Source organism: Ascaphus truei, chromosome 1, assembly GCF_040206685.1.
Source record: "Ascaphus truei isolate aAscTru1 chromosome 1, aAscTru1.hap1, whole genome shotgun sequence".
Lineage (NCBI taxonomy): Eukaryota > Metazoa > Chordata > Amphibia > Anura > Ascaphidae > Ascaphus > Ascaphus truei.
This window is the reverse complement of record NC_134483.1, coordinates 131,441,254-131,466,524: the sequence shown is the minus strand read 5'-3', so window position 1 is coordinate 131,466,524 and position 25,271 is coordinate 131,441,254. Positions and strand designations below refer to the sequence as shown.

Below are 25,271 nucleotides of genomic sequence, written 5' to 3'. Positions count from 1 at the left end.
CTTTATGTGTGCTGATGCCATTGGCATGTTCAAGTCCACAATCTAGATACAAAAGACAAAAAAACAAGCGCAAAATGCAAATACAGGCATACCCCGCATTAACGTACGCAATGGGACCGGAGCATGTATGTAAAGCGAAAATGTACTTAAAGTGAAGCACTACCTTTTTCCACTTATTGATGCATGTACTGTACTGCAATCCTCATATACAGGCATAACTGATGTAAATAACGCATGTGTAACAGGCTCTATAGTCTCCCCGCTTGCGCACAGCTTCGGTACAGGTAGGGAGCCGGTATTGCTGTTCAGGACGTGCTGACAGGCGCATGCGTGAGCTGCCGTTTGCCTATTAGGCGATATGTACTTACTCGCGAGTGTACTTAAAGTGAGTGTACTTAAAGCGGGGTATGCCTGTAGTGAAGTATATCAAAACTTATTTAGTGTTAAAAAAGGGTAAGTATTCTGCGTACATCAGAAAAATAGAACATAAGCATTTCGTGTAACATTACACGAGTTACCACACAGTTGTCGACAGGACACACGATAGAAGGGAATGCCTCAGGTAAGTGGACCTCCGCACTCTCCAGGTGTCATCTGGCCCTGTAGTTGTGGTCAATCACCAGCATCCAAATCGTCTCCGGTTCACTCTCGCTGTTGTCTCCGTGATGATAACGGGAAGTCTGTACTCCAAACAGGGCACACTATGTGTGTGTTAGGACAGAGTCTCTTAGTCCATACGGGTGTATACCGATAACGGGCAAGACACCACAGCGTATCGGCATCCACGCCTAACAGTCCGTCGATCGGCAATGACGTTACACTTCGCGCATGCGTGTGACATCACACAAAGCGCGTACCTCCAACGGGAGACACCCAGCGGGATAACTTGTGTACAAGATAACACGAAAATAGCATAAAAAGGTATCAATAAAAGCAGTAACCTTTTTATGCTATTTTCGTGTTATCTTGTACACACGTTATCCCGCCGGGTGTCTCCCGTTGGAGGTACGCCCTTTGTGTGACGTCACACGCATGCGCGAAGTGTAACGTCATTGCCGATCGACGGACTGTTAGGCGTGGATGCCGATACGCTGTGGTGTCTTGCCCGTTATCGGTATACACCCGTATGGACTAAGAGACTCTGTCCTAACACACACATAGTGTGCCCTGTTTGGAGTACAGACTTCCCGTTATCATCACGGAGACAACAACGAGAGTGAACCGGAGACGATTTGGATGCTGGTGATTGACCACAACTACAAAGCCAGATGACACCTGGAGAGTGCGGAGGTCCACTTACCTGAGGCATTCCCTTCCATCGTCTGTCCTGTCGACAACTGTGTGGTAACTCGTGTAATGTTACACAAAATGCTTATGTTCTATTTTTCTGATTTACGCAGAATACTTACCCTTTTTTAACACTAAATAAGTTTTGATATACTTCACTATTTGCGTTTTGCGCTTGTTTTTTTGTCTTTTGTTTTTAGCTCTTTGGAGTGTTGAGCCACTCTGTAACTCTAGCAGCATACGCAACGAACCAACGGTTTTGTATGGTTATTTTTTATCACTTCCACAGTAGGGTTGTGCTGGAAATATTGTCTTTAATATATTATGAAGGAGGGTTTACTCAATTTAGAGGTTTCACTATATAGACATTGTTCTCTTAACACGATTTGGTTTCTTTTGGGTTGCGCACTTTTGTTTCTTTCCACAATCTATATACCTGCAGGTTAGTATTAAGTGGGAGAAATTAGAACAACCTTGTATGAGACATGCAGTAGTTTCCTGAGTACTTGTTTTACCTTTAGTACACACTGCATTTGTTATGGTGGATGGCGTTAAGTCACTTTTGACCTCATCTGGTAAAGAACAACATATGTAAGAGAACCTACAGTATAAGTTATTTCCAATACTTTGATAAAGAAACAATGGTGTTGTTCCATTTGTTAATGTTAAAACCAAATTCACATGGAATAGAAAATAGAAAGCAAATGAATAGACAAATACCTGAGAAAGATAAAAATATATATATTTAAAAAAAAAAAAAACCTCTTCTGACATGCAGTACATGAGCATACGTGAGTAGAATGAAAGCATTAGGCTTTAGGTATATGAGATAATTATTGTGAGCTTGGATGGCTTAAAATACAGTTTTCTTTTAGATGAATATTGGAACTTTTGATCTTAACTGCGCTCATGAAATAGCATTTCTCATTTGTATTGTTTTGACATTTTTTAGGGAACGTAAACACGTTGAGAATGTAGCTGAAACAAACATTAATTTTTAAACAATAACGGGCACCTTATTTGTTATACCTTACTGCCTGGGTGCGCAAACTTCCCCCCCCTGCTCCCCCCTCCCTGCTCCCCCCCCCCCACCCCTTAACCTTGTCTCTGGCGTCAAATGACGCTGCGGGGTCATGTGACATCATTTGACGCCGCAATGCGCCATCGGAGACAAGGTAAGAGAACTTAAAGAGGTCTCACGCATTCCCCCGGCATTTAATTTAAATGCTTTGGAGAAGAGCGCGGGGTCACTAAGCGCCGCACTCCCCTCCCCTGAAAATCTTGCGCCCCTCATTTTGCACACCCCTGCCTTACTGGAATGTATGAAGAAAATAAAGGCATCATTCAGAATAAACCTTGATAGATTATTTTGCTACAGATTCGTGTACCTTCTGCAAAGTCCTCTGCAACGTCTCTTCTGCATTCTTCTTCGGGGTACTGCTCCAGACCTCTTCATCTTTGCCAAGTCTAAAGAGTAGCTCTGGCAATGAATTAACAAAAAAAAAACAAAAAAACAATGAGACAACTCATAAATCGCTCACGACGATGTTTGTCATTTCTTCAGAATAACAAAAAGTCTGCATTCTGCTTTGACTATTATGAATACATTGATCTATTTTCCTGTCAAGATTTTGGTCAGTCTCTGAGCACTGACCTCTTTTCAAAGTCTAGTGTGATACAATTACAAAGTCCTTGGTACATCACAGCAATTTCCTTTTTTTATTACACAGTAAGAACTTTTCAAAGGTACAATACATCTACAGGTTAAAGATATTGTACTTTTTTTTTCCCCCTGTTCTTTTTCTTTTATAGACTGCACCGTCTTTGCCTTGAAAGCAGAATCCATTGCCTTTTTATCTACATAGTCTCAGACAGTTTTGTTCTCCAGGTCTTGTCCCCCTGCTAGGAGGATCAGAGTGATTGGTGAACAAAGCAAACAGTAACAGAATTAGGAGTTCAACTTTAAACCTCTTCTTTTTTTTTTTTTTTTTTTTAACTTGTTCAGTGGATATATATCTCAGAAACACTTTGTAGGATACATCACGGCTTTGGTGTGAAATCACAACGATTAGGAAATGTACAACAAGAAAGCATTACACAGAATGTGTCCATCAGAACGGAATAAATTCAACACTTAAACAACTATGCAGTATACGCAATGAGCAATTAAAACGAATTTAAAGCCACACACAGTGCTGAAATTATAAACACTTGACTTTAAAAAGGCAAACCCATGTAGAGTGAAAAAGAAACGGAAAAAAAACACTTAGCAATGTTAGATTTTAATGTTATTTAATTTACAAAGAAATATTCAATCCCCCTTACAAAAAACATTGTATTTGTCAAAACATGTATTAATTTTTACAGGTCTTGTGAAATTAATTCTTATACACAAGCGTCTTAGCTGTTTGGCTAATGATGGCATCATAATTACTTTAGAAGCAAGGAAATGTGGATGAACAATTTGCCTGTAGATACAACAGCTCACTACAGAGCTTATGTAAACATTGTAAAACCTAAGGCCAACATGTACAACAGGTCGATACTGCGGTGTTAAAAATCTGGGTTTAAAAAAAAAATTGGCATTGCAGCTTTTTTATTATCCGAATTCTGCCGTATTAGGTAAGAATTACGTACAGGGTATTGACAAGAGAGTTGCAATATTCAATCTCATTCGCATTGGGAATATAGTGATAAAGAATGCTAGGGATACAAATAAGCGTATCTACTTTTTCCCTACACTTTCCTACTACAGGGTTATATAAACAGACCTCTTAACAAAAAACAAAACCCCAGCAAGCTCTTTTTGGGAACCCCTGAGTCCCCACAAAATATATGTATGTATTAACAAAACCCTATGGCAGAAAATGATTTATCCCTTTGATGGCTGAGGATAGCAATACATTGCAAAGGAATGTCTTCAGGCACCAAAGGGTTAACGTACAACAAACACTTTACAAATAAAACATCGAAAATATGTGTACGTTTTAAAGCAGCAATACTAAATTCACCCCCGTTCCCCTTTTTTTCTTTTTTGTACATGTAAAGCATGTGGCAAATGTATAATTCTACATTCTTACCTAAACTGGCAAGCATTTGGTGCTCCTGTTATAAATCTGTAACAATCCAGATTGTGTGCCCAACATAATGGCTGCTTCAGTCAGTGTAACTCAGCAGCCACAATGTATCCTTATATTACTAAGGTGACATTATCTATTGTTACAGTTTGTAGCTCAAACTGCTGGGAAATTTGGCAATATTTGTGATACGGTTGTTAAATGTAACGCTCTTACATATGCAATTCGGTGACACAAACTTATTATCATGTTTATTAGCGATCCGGACATTAAATTTAGCGCACCCTTATTGCTGCGATAAAATGACTTATTATTTAAATCTTTCGAAAATTGAACAACAAATACAATTTAAGCACACACTAATCCACTATGTACAGAGATCACAGCTAACTTCAATAGTCCAAATATAAAATATTGAGATGAAATATTAGAAAACAAGTGAATCACTAAAGAATTAAATAGATGTATAAATGTAAAAAATATATACATGTATATTTTAATAACACAAAAATCATGTAGTGCTCAGGAGGATATACAGTGACACTAATAACAATACATTATAAAATTATAATAACATACTAGATAAAGATACTTTACCACAATTTTAACCTAATAGAATCTACAAACCATAACGTGATAGTGATATAGAAAATGTCCAAAATAAATGTTACACTCAGAAAAAAGAATAAATCCAGAAAGATATACAGTCCCAGTTGAAGATCCAGGGAGCGTTTTTGCAGCTTTAAAGAGAGTGGTATAGCCAACCACTTTGGATCTATGGACAAAAAACAAACAAAAGCGCAAGCTCCATAGCACGTAACTGTTTAAAAATAAGGGTACATTTATTTAAAAAATCAGCAACCCATAAGAAATGCACTGAAATCCTTTAAAACAGAACCATTCGTGGGAGAGAAATCTCTAGTGTGGTCATCTGCGAGGGTAGGGGGAGTCCCAGGTAGGCAGAGTAGATAAACACAGCCTGTAGCCACCGCAAGCTCCTGTCACGAGTTGGAGGCAAAATAGAGGGGCTTTCAATGCCTTCACGTCCTCTGCACCTGCATAAGATGGTTGCCAGCACTAAAAAGTGCAGCCAGCTAAAGCGCAGGGGTGCCCAGACCTCCGTGTACACAGACCCAAACGCGATGACGTCACCAGCCCTACGTGTTTCGTCACACAAAGGCGACTTTGCTGTGTTTATCTACTCTGCCTACCTGGGACTCCCCCTACCCTCGCAGATGACCACACTAGTGATTTCTCTCCGACGAATGGTTCTGTTTGAAATCCTAAAAGTACATTTCTTATGGGTTGCTGATTTTTTAAATAAATGTACCTTATTTTTAAACAGTTACATGCTATGGAGCTTGCGCTTTTGTTTGTTTTTTGTCCATGTATATTTTAATGTTTGAAAAAGTGTTATGCCGGTATATGTATTTGTAATTACTAAACTATTTTATATCTCTCCCCCCCCCCTCACCTCTCTTCTCTCCCCCCTCACCTCTCTCTCCTCTTCCCCCCCCCTCACCTCTCTCTCCTCTCCCCCCCTCACCTCTCTCTCTATTGTCGTCGTCCCACCCTCACCTCTCTCCCCTCTCATTTGCTACTTAACTTCTTTTTCCTACACAGGTGTATCAGCGTAGTTCCGATTTATACATCTATACAAAAGTGTCTATTATTTTATGAAAAAAGCCCACATTTAGCCTATACAGTAATAGTAATAATCCCCTCAGAACAGGGCATTACTGTCCAATAATGCCCTGACTGGGTTAAAGTCTCTCGCCTTCGCCTCGGGCCTTCAACTCCTCCAGCCAGGGCATTATTGGCCAGTAATGCCCTGTTCTTCTGGAATTATTACTTAAGTATAGGCTAAAGCTGTTAAATTCCAGGCCTTATTGAAATCCCTGCCAAGATTTTCAGCCAATCAGTTTCCGTTCTCATTTACAAAGAGTGAGATCGTCTCTCAGACAGGGGAGGTGATTGGACAGGAGACACCAGCAAGGCACTGACTCATCCCCCACCCTACCTGCAGAGAGCTCGGCACAGGAGAGTGAGAGGAAAGGTTTGTGTGTGTTTTGTGGGTGCAAAGGGGGCCAGCAGAGTGTTTTATTGTTGTGTGCGTTTCTTCCATTGGTGTGTTTTTTGTGGGTGTAGAGGGGACAACAGAGTCTGTTTTGTTGGTGTGTGTCTGCAGTGTGTGTTTTGTGGGTGGAAGAGGGGTGCAGAGTATTTTGTTGGTGTGCGTCTCTAGTGTGTGAGTTTACATGGGGGCTGCAGTGGGTGTAGAGAGGGGCCTGCTGGTGTCTGTTTTGTGGGTGTAGAGGGAGCAGCAGTCTGCTTTGTTGGTGTGTGTCTGCAGTGTGTTTTGTGGGTGTAGAGGAGGGCTGCAGCGTGTTTTTTGGGTGTAGAGGAGGGGGGGCTGCAGAGTGTGTAGGGGGGATGGCAGAGTGTGTTTGTGTATATAGAGGGGGCTTCAGAGAGCGAGAGAGCGAGAGAGCGAGTGTGTGTGTATATATATATATATATATATATATATATATATAGAGAGGGGAGGGAAGGGGGAGGGATGAGGGGGGAAAAGGGGGGAGGGAGGGAGGAGGGGAGATGGGGGGAGAAGGGGGGAGGGAGGGAGGGAGGAGGGGAGATGGGGGGAGGGGGGGTTGTGTGTATGTACACATTCCTTTTTATAAACTAGAAGTAAAAACAAAATAATGTAGACAATCATGCTGATAAAAATAAATATATGACTACAAAAGTGTCTCTTTTATGAAAAATGTAAAAAAAAAAAAAAATAACCAAAGAAATAAGCCAACATTTAGCCTATAACAGTAATAGGGTTGAAGTCGCTCGGCTTCGTCTCAGGCCTTTAAGTCTTCCAGCCAGGGCATCAGGCCCGCCAACAAGGGGGGTCTGCTGGGGTTGGCGTCTCTGGCTCCGTGAGTCAGAGGGCCCGGCCATGCCCATTCAATTAATAAAAAAGGCCGGTGATTCCCGTGCGCAGAGCCGAGGTCCCGGCGCGCATGCCCTGGAAAAGCAGGGTGTCCTGCCTGCTGCCTGTGGGCCCGCTCTCAACGTGGGACGGAGGGGAACCGCCATGGCGAACCCGCGTCCGCCAACCCAGCTTCTCCCGTGTGCGTTTCCAGCCGCCGAATTAGCCCGCCAGTCTCACACCCCCAGCCGCCTACCACCCCCCACCCCCCACACACAGGCAGTCAGTCAAGGTAGGTAGTCACCTGTCTTTTGTTGAAAATACAAAAATAAACAGATTGCATTGTAATGTTTTTTCCGTATTACAATAATAAGAAAACAGTTAAGTAAAAGTTGCGCGCTTAAAAATATTTTTTTGTGGTAGGTGCGCTATGGGTTTGGGGTTCGGGGGTGGGGGCGCCTGCTCCTTTCATTTGTCCTGGGCCCCATGATTTCGGTTGGCGGCCCTGCAGGGCATTATTGGCCAGTAATGCCCTGTTCTTCAGGGATTATTACTTAAGTAAAAGACTCTGTGCTGTAGCCATGATTTAAATAGTGTTCTCGCACCTGAAACCCCGCCCCCGGAATCAGAGCAACCTGCATTTAAATTGAAGAAAAGGAAGTCAAATCTGCACCCAGACGGGGCATTGGTCTGCTCACATTTTATGAAATCCTAAAAAAAAAAAAAAAAAACCTAATTACCAGGGACAAAATAATCTGGGTCATACAAATATTTAAAAAAAAAAACCTTACTGGCAACAATCTATACTATAATTCTAAGTTGGATTCCGTCTGTTTGTTTGTATGTCTGAAGCATTGAAATTTCAGAAATGGCACCATGCAGCACAACAAAACTTTCACTGTACATTCTGCTGCGGATTTGTAGGTCAACACAACTATTTTGAGCTTTCAATGTGACTCACCTTCCAAATTATGGACATTCTAAATTTTCCTCGGCTGTCCAGCAAATCTTTTATAGCAGGAGCAGGGGGCGTGGCTACTAAGTGAGGGGGCGTGTCCTTGCCTGGATCGGGGCTGTGTGTCTCTGTTTATGTGTGAGATGTGTGGGGGAGATGTGCCAGCGGGGGGGGGGGAGGGGAGGAGGGGAGATGTGCCAGCTAGCGTGGGGAGATGTACCAGCGGAGCTGGGGGGGGACAGGACATGTGCCGGCAGCAGGGGGAGATGTACCAATGGGGGGAGGGGGGCCGGGAAAATGTGCCACCAGCAAGGGGAGATGTACCAACAGGGGGGGGCGGGGAGATGTGCTTATTATTATTATAGTATAACGTGGATGTGAACATACAGAAAATGACTCTATATCAATTTGTGAAAATATTTATTATGTTCTATATGATGAACATTAGATTAAATATCAAGATATTGCTACCTTCTTTTTTGTTGATATCTCACATATTTTTTGTTGATTATCTCACATACAGCTAGAGCATGCCAACAGAAGTATGCATGGATAAGGATCCTGTGAGTACCTAAAATCAGTCCTTTTTTCAAAAGAAAAGTGGCTTATATTGTCATGCATTGTGGACTATACTGATTGTATATTTTGTGTGAACTACAAAAAGACTATCTAAAACAGTGATTTCCATGTTTTTTTGGTTAAGGAACCCTTTGTGAAATTCTGTGGAACCCCAACCCTTTCAAATAGCGTGTCTTGGAGCAGATGCATTGCAAATTTAGTACTATTTTCAAATTACCTGAAAATTGCAGGCAACCCAAGGTAGTTGAAAAACACTGATCTTAAGGATAGAGACATATATTATCTTCAAGTCTCTCCCGATATACTGCTGTCACACACCACCTTAATTAAAAGGTATACTCAGTATCTGGGATTGAGAATCTTCCTATTTTGAATGTGAATTTCTTTTTCTTCATGCACAACAGTCTGTTCTACCTATATCTAAGAAACTGCACAAAGGTTTTTTGATGCACTGATTTTGGGCTATGCCCTATTTTTGCTTAAATTGGAGGTAGATACTAAAGAAATTTGAAATTTGGATAAGAGTACAAATGAAAAGATTGAACTATTTGAAAGATATCATTGAAAAATATAGATAAACTTGATTACTCAAGTAACAAATAAAGTCATGTAATCTGAAAACAACGTCTAATAATTATCTCCCTGTAAGAGATGTGTGCAGAGGTTCATATAATGGAGACCGATTAGGGTGAAATTATATCTTGGCTTTATTGAGCCTGTTCCTTTATCCAGGCAAAACATACAAAAACATCAAAATAACAAACCCCTATCCCTTTGTAAGGGATAACTTACTTCCCCAGGCCCTATCTACAGTACTGGAGGGATATTCCCATTACCAGCCTATCACCCCAAAGTCTCAGGAAGCCTTAAGCAGGTGACCCTCCATGTCAGTCTCTGGTAGGTTTCTGGGTCCTCTGTGTCAAGGAAATATAGGTCTCTGGGTGTCTTGATCTCAGCACAGCCTTTGCGCTCAAGACAGTGTGTGTGCAGGATTCTCTGCTCTCCTGTCATCCCAAATGTGAGCTAAGGAATCTCTCCTGTGTCTCACATGAGACTTTTAACAGAGCTCTCATTAGTCCAGGTGGAAACTAGTTGAGTGTCTGCAATAAACTCTCTCTCTGCTGGATTCTCTGAGCTCTGAGGTTGCTTTTTATCAGGGATAAGTCCCAGTTACACTCGCCTATCAAAATATATCTAGATATCCTAGGGATTATATTTCTTATGGTAAAGATTAAAAACTTCAGCAGGAACACCAAATCCCTTGGAGGCGATCCCCGGGCAATTTTGATTCTAATTCGATCTACCCTGAATCAAAAGATATTTGATAGAGAAAGTCCTCTTAAAAAAATGTTGCAGGGGGGCGTGGCCAGGAAGCTGAACGGGCTGGTCACAGATCTGCTCTGCTTCGTAGATACATTGCGACATTACGACAGAGCCTAAATAAATTCTCTAATATCGGGGGGAAAAAACATTCAAGAGACAACATAAAGGTCCAGGGCACGGATGTAGAGATCTTTGGGCACTCCTAAACTAAGTTAAGGCCAGATTCGGGAGCAGTTTGATCGCCCGCGGGTCCCCCTTTGCCTTCCAGGAGAGCCAAGATGGCCACCGGGACTTTGTGGCTAAATAAACCCGGATTCCTAAGCTCATCTAAACGGTGGGAGGTAAGGTGGAGCCTCACAACATAGTGCAACCGAGGTGCAGCAGAACACCGAAGAAAGCAGAGGGTTAGCCATCCGCCCCTCTCTCAACCATACCGCACACCTACAGTTGTGTGAAAAAGAAAGTACACCCTCTTTGAATTCTATGGTTTTACATATCAGGACATAATAACAATCACCTGTTCCTTAGCAGGTCTAAAAATTAGGACAATACAACCTCAGATGAGCAACAACAAATGACATATTACACCGTGTCATGATTTATTTAACAAAAATAAAGACAAAATGGAGAAGCTATGTGTGAAAAACTAAGTACACCCTTATGCTTCCATATAAATTACGATGCAAAGTAGCAGACAGGTGCTCCTAATCAAATGCCCTTGATTAATTGATCATCAGCAAGTGGGACAACCTCTATAAAAGCCAAAGTTTTAGCAGTTTGCCGGTCTGGAGCATTCAGGTGTGTTAACACAATGCCAAGGAGGAAAGAGATCAGCAATGATGTTAGAGAAGCAATTGTTGCTGCCCATCAATCTGGGAAGGGTTATAAGGCCATTTCCAAACAATTTAAAGTCCATCATTCTACAGTGAGATGGATTATTCAAAAGTGGAAAACATTCAAGACAGTTGCCAAACTTCCCAGGAGTGGACGTCCCAGCAAATTCACCCCAAGGTCAGACCGTGCAATGCTTAGAGAAATTGCAAAAAAACCAAGAGTTACATCTCAGACTCTACAGGCCTCAGTTAGCATGTTAAATGTTAAAGTTCATGACAGTACAATTAGAAAAAGACTGAACAAGTATGGTTTGTTTGGAAGGGTTGCCAGGAGAAAGCCTCTTCTCTCTAAAAAGAACATGGCAGCACGGCTTAGGTTTGCAAATTTGCATCTGAACAAACCACAAGACTTCTGGAACAATGTCCTTTGGACAGACGAGACCAAAGTGGAGATGTTTGGTCATAATGCTCAGCGCCACGTTTGGCGAAAACCAAACTTACCATATCAGCACAAACACCTCATACCAATTGTCAAGCACGGTGGTGGAGGGGTGATGATTTGGGCTTGTTTTTCAGCCACAGGACCTGGGAACCTTGCAGTCATTGAGTCGACCATGAAGTCCTCTGTATACCAAAGTATTCTAGAGTCAAATGTGAGGCCATCTGTCCGACAGCTAAAGCTTGGCCGAAATTGGGTCATGCAACAGGACAATGATCCCAAGCACAGCAGCAAATCTACAACAGAATGTCTGAAAAAGAATCAAGGTGTTGCAATGGCCCAGTCAAAGTCCAGACCTCAACCTGATTGAAATGCTGTGGCTGTGTGAAATGCCCACAAACCTCAATGAACTGAAGCAACGTTGTAAAGAAGAGTGGGCCAAAATTCCTCCACATCGATGTGAGAAACTGATAAAGTCAGACAGAAAACGATTACTTCAAGTTATTGCTGCTAAAGGTGGTTCTACAAGCTATTGAATCATAGTTTTAGTTTTTCACACATGGCTTCTCCATTTTGGCTTTATTTTTGTTAAATAAATCATGACACAGTGTAATATGTCATGTGTTGTTGTTCATCTGAGGTTGTATTTACCTAATTTTAAGACCTGCTAAGGAACAGATGATTGTTATTATGTCCTGATATGTAAAACCATAGAATTCATCGAGGGTGTACTTTCTTTTTCACACAACTGTATAAGGCTGCGCTTATAGTGCCGGCTACGGCTAAGGATGATGTCACCCGTCTCCGTAACCCTCGCGAAAGTTGTAATTTGAGTTTTGGAGACCGTCTCTTGCTACAAGGGAAGTGACGTCAGGCAAGGGGGAAGGCAGAGGGGCGGAGACAAGAGAAAGGGGGATAGCTGAAACGGAGAGGATTTGTAATTTCTGTTTGTATGCTGAATTTACTTTACATTTACTTTAAATTACGGGAGAATTTACTATTTTAAAGTTGTTAATGTAGTGTGTTTCATTTTACAGACACACAATCACATACAGGGCCGCCAAAAGAAATCATGGGGCCCAGAAGAAATGAAAGGAGCAGCCACAAGCGCCCCCCATAGCCCCGCCCCCCGAACCCATAGCGCACATACCACGTAAAAAAAAATTAGCGCGCAACTTTTACTTAACTGTTTTCTTCTTATTGTAATACGGAAAAAAAACATTACAATGCAATCTGTTTATTTTTATATTTTCAACAAAAGACAGGTAACTGACTGCCTGGTTGGGTGACTGCGTGGGTGGGTGGATGAGTGGGTGGGTGACTGTTCTTGACCGGGTGGGTGCTGCTTCCTTGCCCGCCAGACGCTTCCCCCTCTGCCCCTGATATCCCCGCAGTTGCTGCCCGGGACAGAAGGTAGGCGCGGGAGGCAGGCGGCAGGGGGGGGGGGGCGAGACTGGTGGGCTAACTCCACGGCTGCTACCCAGGGCAGGAGGCTGACACAAGGGGAGCTGGGTTGGCGGGCGTAGGCTCGTCACGGCACTTACCCTCTGTCCTGTGAGGGGAGCGGGTCCACAGGCAGCAGGCTGGACACCCTGCTTTCCCTGCGCATCCACGCCGGGACCTCGGCTCTGCGCATGTGCACAGGAATCGCCTCTTTTTTAACTTTTTAAATAAAACAGGTACGGCCACGCAGGGAGCCTGGCGGCCGGGTCCCCTGACTCCCAGGGCCCTCCCCACCCCGACAGACCCCCCCTTGTTGGTGGGCCTGATCACACACACACATCCACCCTCTCCCTGCACTCACACACACACACACAATCACACACCCCCTCATCATGCACTCACACACAGACACATTCCCCCTCTCCCTGCATCAGAAGCTACCTGATTGGTTTATAGCCTGTCACATGGTGAGACCATCGCTGTAAAAATCTAATTCTACTGACTACAGAGATTTAGGTCGCTCCATCACGCCTACTATAAGCGCATGCGACAGATTCAATGCATTTGTTTTGGTGCAACGTCACGTCGCCGGCACTATAAGCGCAGCTTTAGGCACGAATATTGTTGTTAATACCTAGTGGCAAAGCTACATACAGTGTGCTCATTAGTTATACAGTATTGCTGAATAAGTGGCTTTAAAATAGCTATGGAATCCTGCCTTCAGTTAACCGACTGCCGTGTGTTTTTCCTTGGCCAGGCAAATGTTGATTGCTTACTGCCTTCAAATATATTTTAAATTACCGAATGCAAAAGACTGATAAAATTAGGATCATGCTGTTTAACTGGCATGTACAATTTCTAAAATATCACTAGCAATTGGTTTATTCCTACTTTTAAATTTGTTGTAGGTCAGTTGCATACTCTTCCATGATTATTTTCATTTCAGAGGCTGCTTTTTTACTCTTGCTGCTCACATCTTCTTCTCAAATAATTAACACATTAATGTTAGTCATATAAAGCATTCATGGCCCTTAGGACCAGAACATCTTTATAGCTACCTTGAGGTTATACAGACCATATGCAAATCAAATTACATGCTGGAGAATCAAGCAACTAAATATATTAGCCTCCCAAATAATTACAACAGGAATATATTATCTGACCAAGCTGGGCTTCGAGTTGCCTCTGTGCCCTTTGGGATTCCAACTACTACTTGGAAAATACTAGCCTGCAAAGGATTCAGAAAGGCTGGTGTACTCTAGGGCAGGTTCAAAAGTTCAAACAATCTTCAATATCACTGATCATGCATGCAATCCTTGCGTTAGTATGGCCCACATGCATGGTTTCTTAACTTCTTCCCATTGAAATCATTCTTCTTATTTGCTTTTTATTTACTTGAGTCAAGTGAAACATTCACGGTGGATGACAACCAAGACGCTGCACAGTAGCTGACAATAGCAAATAGATGGCTTTAATAGGCCAATTTAGTTTTATCTTTGTTTTCAGCAAATATCTGGTAATCAATATTTTTTTTGTGCTTTTTAATTTTTTAACTACGAACTACTCAGCATGTACTTTCATTTGGTACCACATTTGTGTGTTTAAGTTTCATAGTATACTTTTATCAATTATGGTGGGGCTACCCTTTGCCTTTTTTGTCTTATGACCAATAAATAATATTTTCATGGGAAACGCACTTTCCTCTTCATTACATTTTGGACACTTTTTGTAGTGCTCTGCCATTTTTCCCTTTTCTATATATTTTTATCAAACCTGTGATTTTTCATGTGTTAACATTTATTCATTTTTAACATTGTCTGAGCCTATATAATTTAATATGCTACCACATGTGCACTTAATCTTCATCGTATACTCTACTAAACTATCAGCAGAAGAACGGCTTGTGTTTCCGTATGCAGGATAACGAAGATATATAAGGAGATGGATAAAGGCAGCAATATCACTATCATAATTGGATAAAATGCAATTTTGTTATTGTTTTGTTACAAGAGAAATGCCTCTACTACATATTTGTAGATACATAGATATAATAAACTCTTTCTAATGAATGCTTTGGTAGTTATCATTATCTCTATGTATTTCTGTCCAGGGACTTTTTAGCTCTTCCCAAGAGTGTCATTGGCAATTTGAAAAAATGCACTCTCCTTCCTAACCTCTGTACAACAGAGTGATCTTAAGGGCTGGATGCACAAAGCGCTTTAAAATCAGGGCTACCTACAACAGAAACGGATGTTATGTTGCTTGAGATAACATGAAATTCAGAATAAATTATTCAGAATTTGATGTTAACTCAGGCTATATAACGGCTTTAGGGTAGATCCATAGGCACGGTCGATCAGGGCGCCAAGCAATTGGGGGTGCGTTGAAGGACCGCGCCTATCGATCTGCTGCGGGCCTGCCTCCTTCTGTCACTAGAGCAGGCCCAATTCCAGTGTGGCCGAGACCCCCACAGCCACCGGCATATGAGATAGACCCGACGTGGAACAGTGAGGGAGGTCCGCAGCATCATGGGAGATATACTTTTACTTACCTTGGGGATGGTCTAAGTATGTATTTGGGGGGATAGCGCAAGTATGTATTTGGGGCATGTAGGGTAAGTGTGTATTTTGTGTGCGTATTGTGGGAGGGACTGGGGGGGCGCCAGGTGGGGAGAGGAGGGAATGAGTGAGAGAGAGGTTGTTGAGCGATAGCGGAGGGGGGTGGGGAAGTGAGAAAGGGGGTGTAAGAGGGAGTGAGGGGTGAAGGGGGAGAGAGGGGTGAAGGGAGGGAGAGTGAGGGGGGGTAAGAGTGAGATAGGCGGGGAGGGAAATACATGGGATGGGGGCGAATAGAGGAGGGGGGGGAATAGAGGAGGGGGCTCACGAGGTGTGAAATTGGCAACAATGTCAACATGAGGGGGCCCCGGTCGAATCCGGAGTATCCTAGTAAGGGGGAGGGGGGCAACAAAAAAAATTCCCACAAGTCGCCAAAATGACTAAGGCTGGCCCTGTCCAGGTAACCTCAAAACTAATTACATGCAAAAACAAAAGTCCGAACTACATCTCATTAGCATTGATTTAACATCACTTTGTTGTAGCATAACATTGTGTTATCATTCACTAACGTAACGTTATGTGTGTCTTAGTGTTTCTCCGCTCCAGACCCCAAAAGAGGGCTTTAGCTAGAGATGACAAAGAGAGGAGAAGGATGTGTGTGTTTTAGTTGCTACTGTAATCATTTGCTAACTAAATTCACTGTTTGTTAAACCCGGTTCTGCTTGGTGATTATGATTCAAAGTTAGTTTGGTCAACCCCGTTTGTGACATCTTTCTGGTGACAAAAGTGAGATCTCCAAACTCTGGGCTTAAATACTTGCGGGTTTTCAGCACTGAAAAGGTCTTGGATTCGAGATCTCAGAACTCAGGGTTACGGTCGCACAGAATTTATGTATATCTTTATTTATATAGCATCCACAGCTGTACTTGGCGCTTTACAAGAGAGTAGAGGGAATCATAGTATAATAAGATCAGACAATAGGAAAGGAAATCCCTGACCCGCAGAGCTTACAATCCCTTGTACTGTATTTTGGTATAGCCGACCATGCAGCTAAAGAAGATTGCTGGCCGGTACTGAGGCTCGACAAAGGAGACATTGGTGACTCAGTGTCAAGAAGTCAGAGCACCAATTGAGGGACTGTCCAAGGCAGGCATTCTCCGGGATCTTTTACAGAATGACGGAGAGGTGTTAAAGGATAGCATGGAGCAAGGAGTAAATCGGCTCCTTGGCTCCAGCATGGCCCCGAGGGGCAGAGACCAGGACGCTAAGCTCAGACAGTGAGACCAACGACAAAGTTGCACCTCAGGAACCTATATCCTCCATCTGGCAGAGGTTGGCAGATCTGGAGCCCAACACCATTCCGGAGGAGTGGGTGGCTGTTATCTGCTTCCTAGTTGAGAACCTGGCGACAGAACAGTGCTGGTTTCCACACCAAGCTACAACTAAGCTACAACAGCTTCCAGAAGTTTAACGATGCTAAGGAGAAAATCGCCGGCTATTTGAGATCTTTTGAAAATAGGCGACACCTTCATCAGCTCCCCAATGCCCGATTGGGTGTAATTTCTGTCCCTGTAGCTGAGTGGAAAAGCCACGGAAGCCTACTGATAGACATGGAAGAAGCTGGGGACCACGAGGTTATGAAGCAGCTCCTCTATGCTATTAGCCCAGAGTCCAATTGGCTGCAAGTCCGGACCCTGCAACTGTCTCCCCAGGATACAAATGCAGAGAGATTGTGTTCAGGCTTACCCACTACCTGAAGCGGTGGGTAATCGGCAGAGAGGCAGCTACCTTGAAATAACTGCATGACTTTTTCATAAAATAACAATTCTTGCTCAAGTGTATCCCCAAGGTATGTGAGTGGGTCCTGGTTCGCAAGCCCGAGACGGCCCATAGAGCCGCCGAGATGGTAGATGATTTTGTGGTGGCTTGCCCGTATGACCACCGTCCAGACCAAAGCCGACATCTCGCCTGAACACCAGTGTGCCCAAATTAACCGGCCCCCGATTGAGTTCCAGAACGAACATAATTTGCATGTCACTATCACTAGCGCCAGTTATAGTTAATGCTATGCTCTTTACAGGAAAAAACATGGCTTTACTTATTCCTGTATTGTCCTGTGAAGATACACCGTTAGTCTTCAAGCTACATTAAATTCAATTAATGCCACACCAGGGGACTAAACTGAGCTCTGTGGATCTGGGCTTAAAGGGGCATTTCCTCTGATTCGATTTTGTTTTAATAAATACAGCAGTTCCTTGCAATGCAAATATCTACATCGCTGCTCAATTGGTTCTCCCGCGATCCATCAGGGAGGACCCCGCTTCCCAGGGTACGCAACATGGCTGCCAAACAGAAGAGGTACGAGAACTCAACCTCTTCCGTTCATGTTGTCACGATTATTTGATAGCTCCTGAGGAGAGATCCTATGACTGCGCATGCCAAGGTGCTGTGGCACTCAGAAGCCTGAGTCCCTCTGGAATTAAAGGGGTTCAACTTTGTTTAATGTATCTATCAATCCATACACACATTTCAAACACAGTGTATCTGTCTCAAAAATCAGTCTTTACTGAAGATAAAAATTCAGATACTGCAAGAAAGCTGTCTGAAGGTAATTCTGAAATGCTTTGGAAACGACCATTAAGTTCTTTGAGGCCAATGGGATAGAGTATAAAGTATGTGATAAAGATCTGAAAACACCCATTTAAAGAGACAGGGAAGAGAATGTTGGCCTATAGAAGTACATGGTACGTTAGTGGCTAAGGAGTAGGTCAAGAGATAGTGTATTGTATTGAGATTTTGAGTTGTTGAAAAATGTGATGGATTCGGTTAAAAGAAATAGTGAAGAGAGCATCTATCTGAATAAGGAAAGGATAGAAGGTTGTCAAGAATAGAGATATTAGCCAAGCAAACACGGGTCCCATATCGAATAGCCAAAAAAGTTGGTTAAAAAAAAAAAATTGTTTAGAAACATTTATTGACCAACTGATTTCAAAGTCAAGCTTTTGGACCTTTGACCCTCCAGGAACATATGGAACAAAACAACCGTTGGCCAAGAAAAAATATATATTTTTCTTTTGTACAAAATAAATCATTGTATGCAAATCTTGAAAGGATAAAACAACTTCCAAAGCACAGACAAAAATTAAATCTTATATATGTCACAGGGCTATGCGAGGCAACCAAAGCCATTTGCGTGGTGAGAAACAAAAATCCTCGTTCATGTGTAAATTTGCTTTGATATAATTATTTTAAACCATATGCAAATACTCCGGGTCAATTTGGAAAACTTTTGATTTAAAAACAAAGCAGAAGAAGAAAGTACCACTATTCTCTACAGATTAGCATTCCTCCAGGTATAAACAGTGACTAACGTGGTTGTTAGACTGAATTAGACATATCTTTTGTCTCAGGATCTTGTCAAAGCCAATTAAAACGTGTGTGTGTAAACTAAATTAAGCATGATTCAAAAAGATGTTGCCAACTAAAGCAGGTAAAACATTAAAAACACAGCAGGATAGAATAGGTATCTTTACATTAATATCCTTTTCTTATCTCAAAGGTATTTACTACAATGCCACAGCTGTGACAGCTCAGTACTGTTGCATAGATTTACAAAGATGATGCTAATTAATTTAATCTGTTACCTTCCTGTGATCATCCTTTTTGATGAATGCTAATACTTTCTTGTTCCCAAATTAATGACACCTGGTTCATAAAACAAAAAAACTCCACTACTATAATAAACTGAAGAGAAGGAGTGGTAGCGATGCTGGTTTTGAACCATATGTACTAGGTTCAAATCCCAGTGAGCACTCTTTATGACCTTGGGAACGTCAGTTTGACCCCCATTCAATGTTCTGTGAAGCACAAGTGAAAAGAGCTGAAAGCATCATCGAGTATTGAATAGGGGCCTTTATGTGCACCGCTGAGTATTGAACATGGGCCTTAAGGTGCCTTATGGCTTGGAACCACTTGGTGAAAATGGCCATGTGTGTGTGGGTGTGTGGGTGTGTGGGTACAGTAGAAATAAGCATACCTTCTCGCTCTTGCTGAAGACAAACATTTAGTTCTTGTATAGTGGCTTTATCTGTAGATGCCTGCACCTTAAGCTGATCCATCTCTTCTTCCAAGTTCATTCTGTAAGAGATTCAGATAATGAAACATAAAAAAGTGATAAAAACTAACGTATAGAAGACATGCATTAGTAGCGGGAAACGAATGCTGTTTATTTAGTGAATTACAAGGTCATTGGAAATTCATCCTTGTCAAGCAAAGTTTTTTAGCATATTGACAGGAAAAACTTCATAACAAGGCAAATATGATAAAGCTAAAGATCAACGCTCAAATACAGAGTAGGTATTTCCAACCAGTACGTAGAAATAATGATCTTAAAATATAATTTATCCATTACAACAACTGCTAAAAACATTTATTTAAACATATTTTACAACGAAAGCGATCTTGGGTATACAGTACATCTCATTTTCAAGTATACCCTGATATATTTGTTGTACTAAAGAAATAATGCCATTGGATATAAACTATGATATTGTAACTCAGTATAGTTATATTAATATTGTGAAGGGAAAAAAAAGTACAAATAGTGTGGTGCAAACAAGAAGAGCGGTCTCCTCCAAAAATGTGAACAAAAATATACATGAATTACAATAGAGTGTTCCAAGAAAATGTGTCTATGTGGATATACATACAGTACAGCTCACAAAATATAAAGTCTTCGAGTGTAACTAAACTGGGGATTAAATGGCGTTTTCCTGATCCTGCAGCCAGAGTCTAAAAGGGATTCCACCCCCTTTATATAGAACCGACATGAAGAAGAAAGTCTCTTAGGCGCATGGATCCATGGATTTGCACAGGGAGAAGAAACAAAAAAGGAGAAAATAGTGTAATACTGTATGTCAATAATGTATAATGACGGGCAAAGGGTGAGACTTGCACTCACATTAGACTGCTTAATGAATCGCCATTATATGCGGTTTCAGTGTGTCTTCAACTGCTCCCACGTATCTTGTTCACCTCAGGCAAGGTTTTTAGGAGAATTGTGTCACACTTGTGCTCTCCTCACAAGCGCAGGGAGAAAGGGGGAAGGACCCGTTAGCGAGGTGGGGAGGCCGCAGGGGATACGAAGGGAGTAAGTTGCCGCGCAGCTGGGGATCGGCGCACGTAGTCACATGACCGCACCGCGCGCATGAGAATGCGCGACGCGTCCGGAGGTGCGGAGCCAAGCACAGAGACACGACTGATCCAGCTGCATGTGCACGCATGCTCTGACAGCAGAGTGGGATTGCGCGCGTTCTCGGGCACCAACGCGGGGTTGTGGGAAGCCAACGCTTCAGCACGGGAGTCTGGAAACGGAAACCAGGAACATGGAACATGGGCATGGAGTCCAGAGCACAAGGTAACATCCAGAGAAGGACTGCTTCTTGGAGAACGTCCAGACTTCTTAAAGGCATAGTAACAAAAACAGCAAGGTGCAGCGAAACTAAACATAACATAAGGGTTCTTAGTCTAATCCATTGGCCAAGGAATTATAAGCCTGCTACCATGTCAAGGTGAACCCTACTAAGCAGGTACCTACACTACCCGATGGTAAACAAACCTCTGTAGTATAATAGTGACTTTCCCAGTCCTCCGGAATCCACAGGAGATAAGTAAAGGTCCCAAGGAGGTCCAGGCAGGAACAGTATGCGATGAGTACCAGCAGGCACCAGGGCTGGTAGCAAAAGACTAATAGCAGAGAGAAAGTCAAAGAGAGGCTTACTTCCTGTAAGGAGGAAGAGAGCAGGGTTTGCCAGAAAGTAAGATGGCGTTGCTTGCTTCAGAATCCTTAAAGACACAGGATCTTGACTCGCAGCTAGAGGGCGGCGATCAGAAGTAAACAGGTAAGGAAGGGACACGCCGCAGGGGGCGTGTTCCGCGCATCGTTACAAATTGATTTTCCATATAGAGACAGAGTGGAATTTGCATATAATGCTTTTTAAATTAAGAATTATGAATAAAACTAATATATGAATGGCAAAGTAAAATTGCATTCATATTTCCTTGATTCCAATATAAGCCGGGTAGCGTTGGCTTGCCTACAACTGGCGGCGGAGGGTGAGGAGGCCCACGACAACATCGTGGGAGCAGCGGCAAATATCGTGGTGGTGGCGGTGGCAGCAGAGGACGTCCTTGTTGAGCCGGCGCGGGAGCAGCGTAACACATCACAGCTGATGCCAGTGGGAGCCGGGGAACATGTGACTGGAGCAGGAGCGCTACTATTGGAAAGCCAGTGAGGAGCTGGCTTGCCAATAGTAGCGCTCCTGCTCTGGTCACATGTTCCCTGGCTCCCACTGGCATCAGCTGTGATGTGTTCCGCTGCTCTAGGGCCGGCTCAACAAGGACATTTTCTGGTACCACCACCTCCATCAGGATGTCTGTCGCTGCTCCCACGATGTCGCCGTGGTCATCCTCACCCTTCGCAGCGGTCTTCCTCACCCTCCGCCGCCGGCTGCAGGTAAGAGGGAGCACAACAGAAATTACCATGCGCCTGGTCCCAGTCCCCTTGTGCCGGGTCCGTATCATTTCTGGGTACCGAAAAAAGTGACACATAAGGTTGCCTCCACACTGCCGCTGAGCACGCTTGCCACTTGGCACTAAAATTTCAGTGATTCCTAATAAGTACGGCCACGCTCGTGTGCACGTGCACGTACGCTCTCCAAAGCTCGCCGCTTGGAGAGACATGGAAATTAAATTTCCAGGCGCTGAGAATGGTCATATGACCCTTCTGTAAGCAATGAAAGTGCACCAGTAACAAACCAATCACAGCAGCCTTTAGCCGTCCACCCGCCCCATCCCTTTAACGACACGCCGCCCTACCCCCCTAAAATTATTGAAGGACAGCCGAGTGCTCATGCTTGGAAAGTTGGTGACGTCACCTCTCTCAAACATGAGCGCACTCAGGGGCCGCGTGGCCACAGCCTTAGACGGGTAATTACCCGGTACATCACTATTAAAAACCTAAGATTTGATACACAAAACGGGAAGATTTATGCTTTGAATCAAGCCTTGAAGTTAGATTAAAAGAGATGCATATGGCTTATTGATAGGATGGGAATTTAAAGTGTGAAAGAGTCATGGAATTCTGCAGGGAAAAATGTAGGTACTATAGAGCACAGAAGGTCGTTTCAATCTGCTTCTTAAAAAATATGTCAAAACAGACAAGCATGTGCAACCAAATGACTTGTACCTGCGCTAATAGACACCTTAATGTATTTAAGTGAAATAACAAAATGCAATACTTAAGAATGGTGTGTATCCCAGAAAAACACACTTCTCCACCTTCCAAGGTATATGTGCAGATTCCTTAACGAGGTAGTCTTGATCCACAGGGAGGGGGGAAGGGAGCGGTATTCTCAGGAACACACCCAAAAAAATAAAAGATATACACAATAATGGTGCAGTATAATAAAGCAATAGGGGAATGGGTGAATCTTGGCTCTAATGTAATTCCTACTTACAGCAGGACAGACAAGCAGCAAAAAGTGACACACGAGTGCTCATATGCATGTCATTACCCAGAATCCCTGCTGCAGGTTTGTCTGTGGAACCGTCTAACGTGAATGTGCTCAAAAGTGGTATTTAAATAAAACACAACAATATATTTATTTACAATATTAAAATCAACCATATGATTAACAGAAGCATACAAAAACCAATAAACGAGCTGAAGTAGACGTTCACAGTACGGTCCCTGAAAATATGCGAAATGAAAATTCACTATGGACTTTGGCAACAGAGATTCATTACTTGTAATACCTATTAGCAATCTAGATGAAACGAAAATCAGTATGTAAAAAAGTATTACACTTCATTAAATTCAAAGTCCAAAATCATGTCTATAGTGGTCACACTCAGCAGGGCACCGTTTTTCAAGTTGAGCAATGATACTTCTTGTTCTTGATAGTGGATTAATGTAGATTTTGATTCTAGCTTCTAAAGGGCTGGACTCATCTGAATCTGTTCTAATAGGGGGTTATTCATTAAACAGCAACAGTGCAGATCAGAGCGCTATAGCATGAAAACTCCCCTAGAAGTAAATGAAAGTTTGTTGAAAAAATAACCCCCAGGGGGCCAATTCTCTATGCACTGAATCAGTTATTTGGGATATATTCTGCGAAATTCAATATTGAATAAGGCCTTACGGTACCTATTCTATATCCACGGATGCAGCTAATGTGACCATTTTCTTAACTTCAATGGGGATATTTGTCCGAAAACAACCCATCCCGCCACTTTGGCAGATATAGAAGAAGCTCCTAAGCACCTGTTGCTATGTTTTCTGATCATCTATACATATTTCAAGTTTATGTACATATATTAAAATGAATTTATCCTTTTTTAATCTATGAGAGAGACAGACTAAGACCCAGAGAGAGAGAGAGAGAGAGAGAGAGAGAGAGAGAGAGAGAGAGAGACCCAGCGAGAGAGAGAGACCCAGCGAGAGAGAGAGACCCAGCGAGAGAGAGAGACCCAGCGAGAGAGAGAGGCTCCGAGACATAGGCTACAAAGACACAGTGGCTTTTTGAAAACACACACTTAAAGTAGCAGTCCTAGCTGCAGTTTTTTGGTGGGTTTCCCCTTTAATATGTGCATCAATACAATCCACACAATGATAGGAAATAAGCCAAGCTGCCGATCGATCCGTTCTCCTGTGATCGATCAGCAAAGATTCCTCTCGGGGGTTCATTAAATGGCTGTCAGTGCAGAAAAGGAACAAAGATGCAAAGTTCTGTGGGGAAGATCATGTGACCAGGCAGTCACTAGATACAATTGGTGCACTGCTAGAGAGGATAGCGCTCAAAAAGGGGTGTGCCAGAGCCTGTTTCAGAAGAGGAAGGGGATGTGACTTTGTAAATGGTTGCTATAAGAACAAAAAATGCTTGTTACATTATACATTAAAAATGTAATTCAGAGTTGTTTAAAAAAAATGTGTATTTTCTCATAGTACAGAACTGATTTATTTAAAAAAAAATAACATGTAGGATATGGCTTGGTCTACAGCTTTAAGTCAATGTGAGGTTTTTTGGCCGATCACAACTTAAATAAGCCGCTTAGTCTTCATATACTAGTTTAAGAACTGAATATTTTATTATTAGTTATCTCTTCCGTAAACATTTATTCATTTACACTAAATCATTTACTGTGTGCAGCGTTTTCACATTATTATTGTTAGTCAATTACCAGCTTTTTTTACTGCATCATCTACAATATTAGTAGGTACATTTGGGGGGTGGGGGAGGGGGAGGGTGGCATAGCCATTTAAGCACAGGAATGTAGATAGACAAAAGATCAAGGATCACTTGCCGTACCCAACCCCAGCCTTACCTGCTATGAAGCCTTAGGTCCCAATTGCTTCCTCGCCTTCTTTTATCTTTAGGATACCATTATGTACAGTATATACCAACAAGCTTTCAATTATCTCATGCATTGGCTTTAAGCACGTATGCCGAGAGGCTGTTTCACGGTTCCAATATTCTTATAGTGAACCTCTTATCCTCAAGCCTCAGAATACAGCCACTCGATCTAGCATTCCTCTTTCCATCAAAAATGCATTCCTCCTGTACAATACTGATACTGTACTCTGTTTCTGGACAAATAAGCATAAACACCAAAGACACTTGCAAAAGTACACTCATTGATGAAATGGAGGACCGTTGATAGGTTGGGTAGAATGCTATATCCTGGGATATAGTGTACAAGGAAATTTCACTGTCAGATTGAATGCATGGATGAAAAATGAAGCTGGGTTTGTAGGTCATCTTGTCATACAAGTGTAACCCCCCTTTCAGGGATACCTG

The 25,271-nt window shown here is 42.5% G+C and overlaps 1 protein-coding gene across 6 annotated transcripts in view; it reads right to left on the bottom strand.

The window, feature by feature from the left end:
• Positions 1–25,271, bottom strand: part of CNTLN (centlein) — a 307,481-nt gene that overhangs the window by 151,875 nt on the left and 130,335 nt on the right. For all 6 annotated transcript variants that reach the window (XM_075594863.1, XM_075594856.1, XM_075594883.1 and 3 more), the window contains 2 exons: positions 19,451–19,551; positions 2,676–2,767 (listed from right to left, as the gene is read on the bottom strand). In XM_075594863.1, the coding sequence (XP_075450978.1) occupies positions 2,676–2,767; positions 19,451–19,551 (193 nt within the window). The remainder of the gene's footprint in view (positions 1–2,675; positions 2,768–19,450; positions 19,552–25,271) is intronic.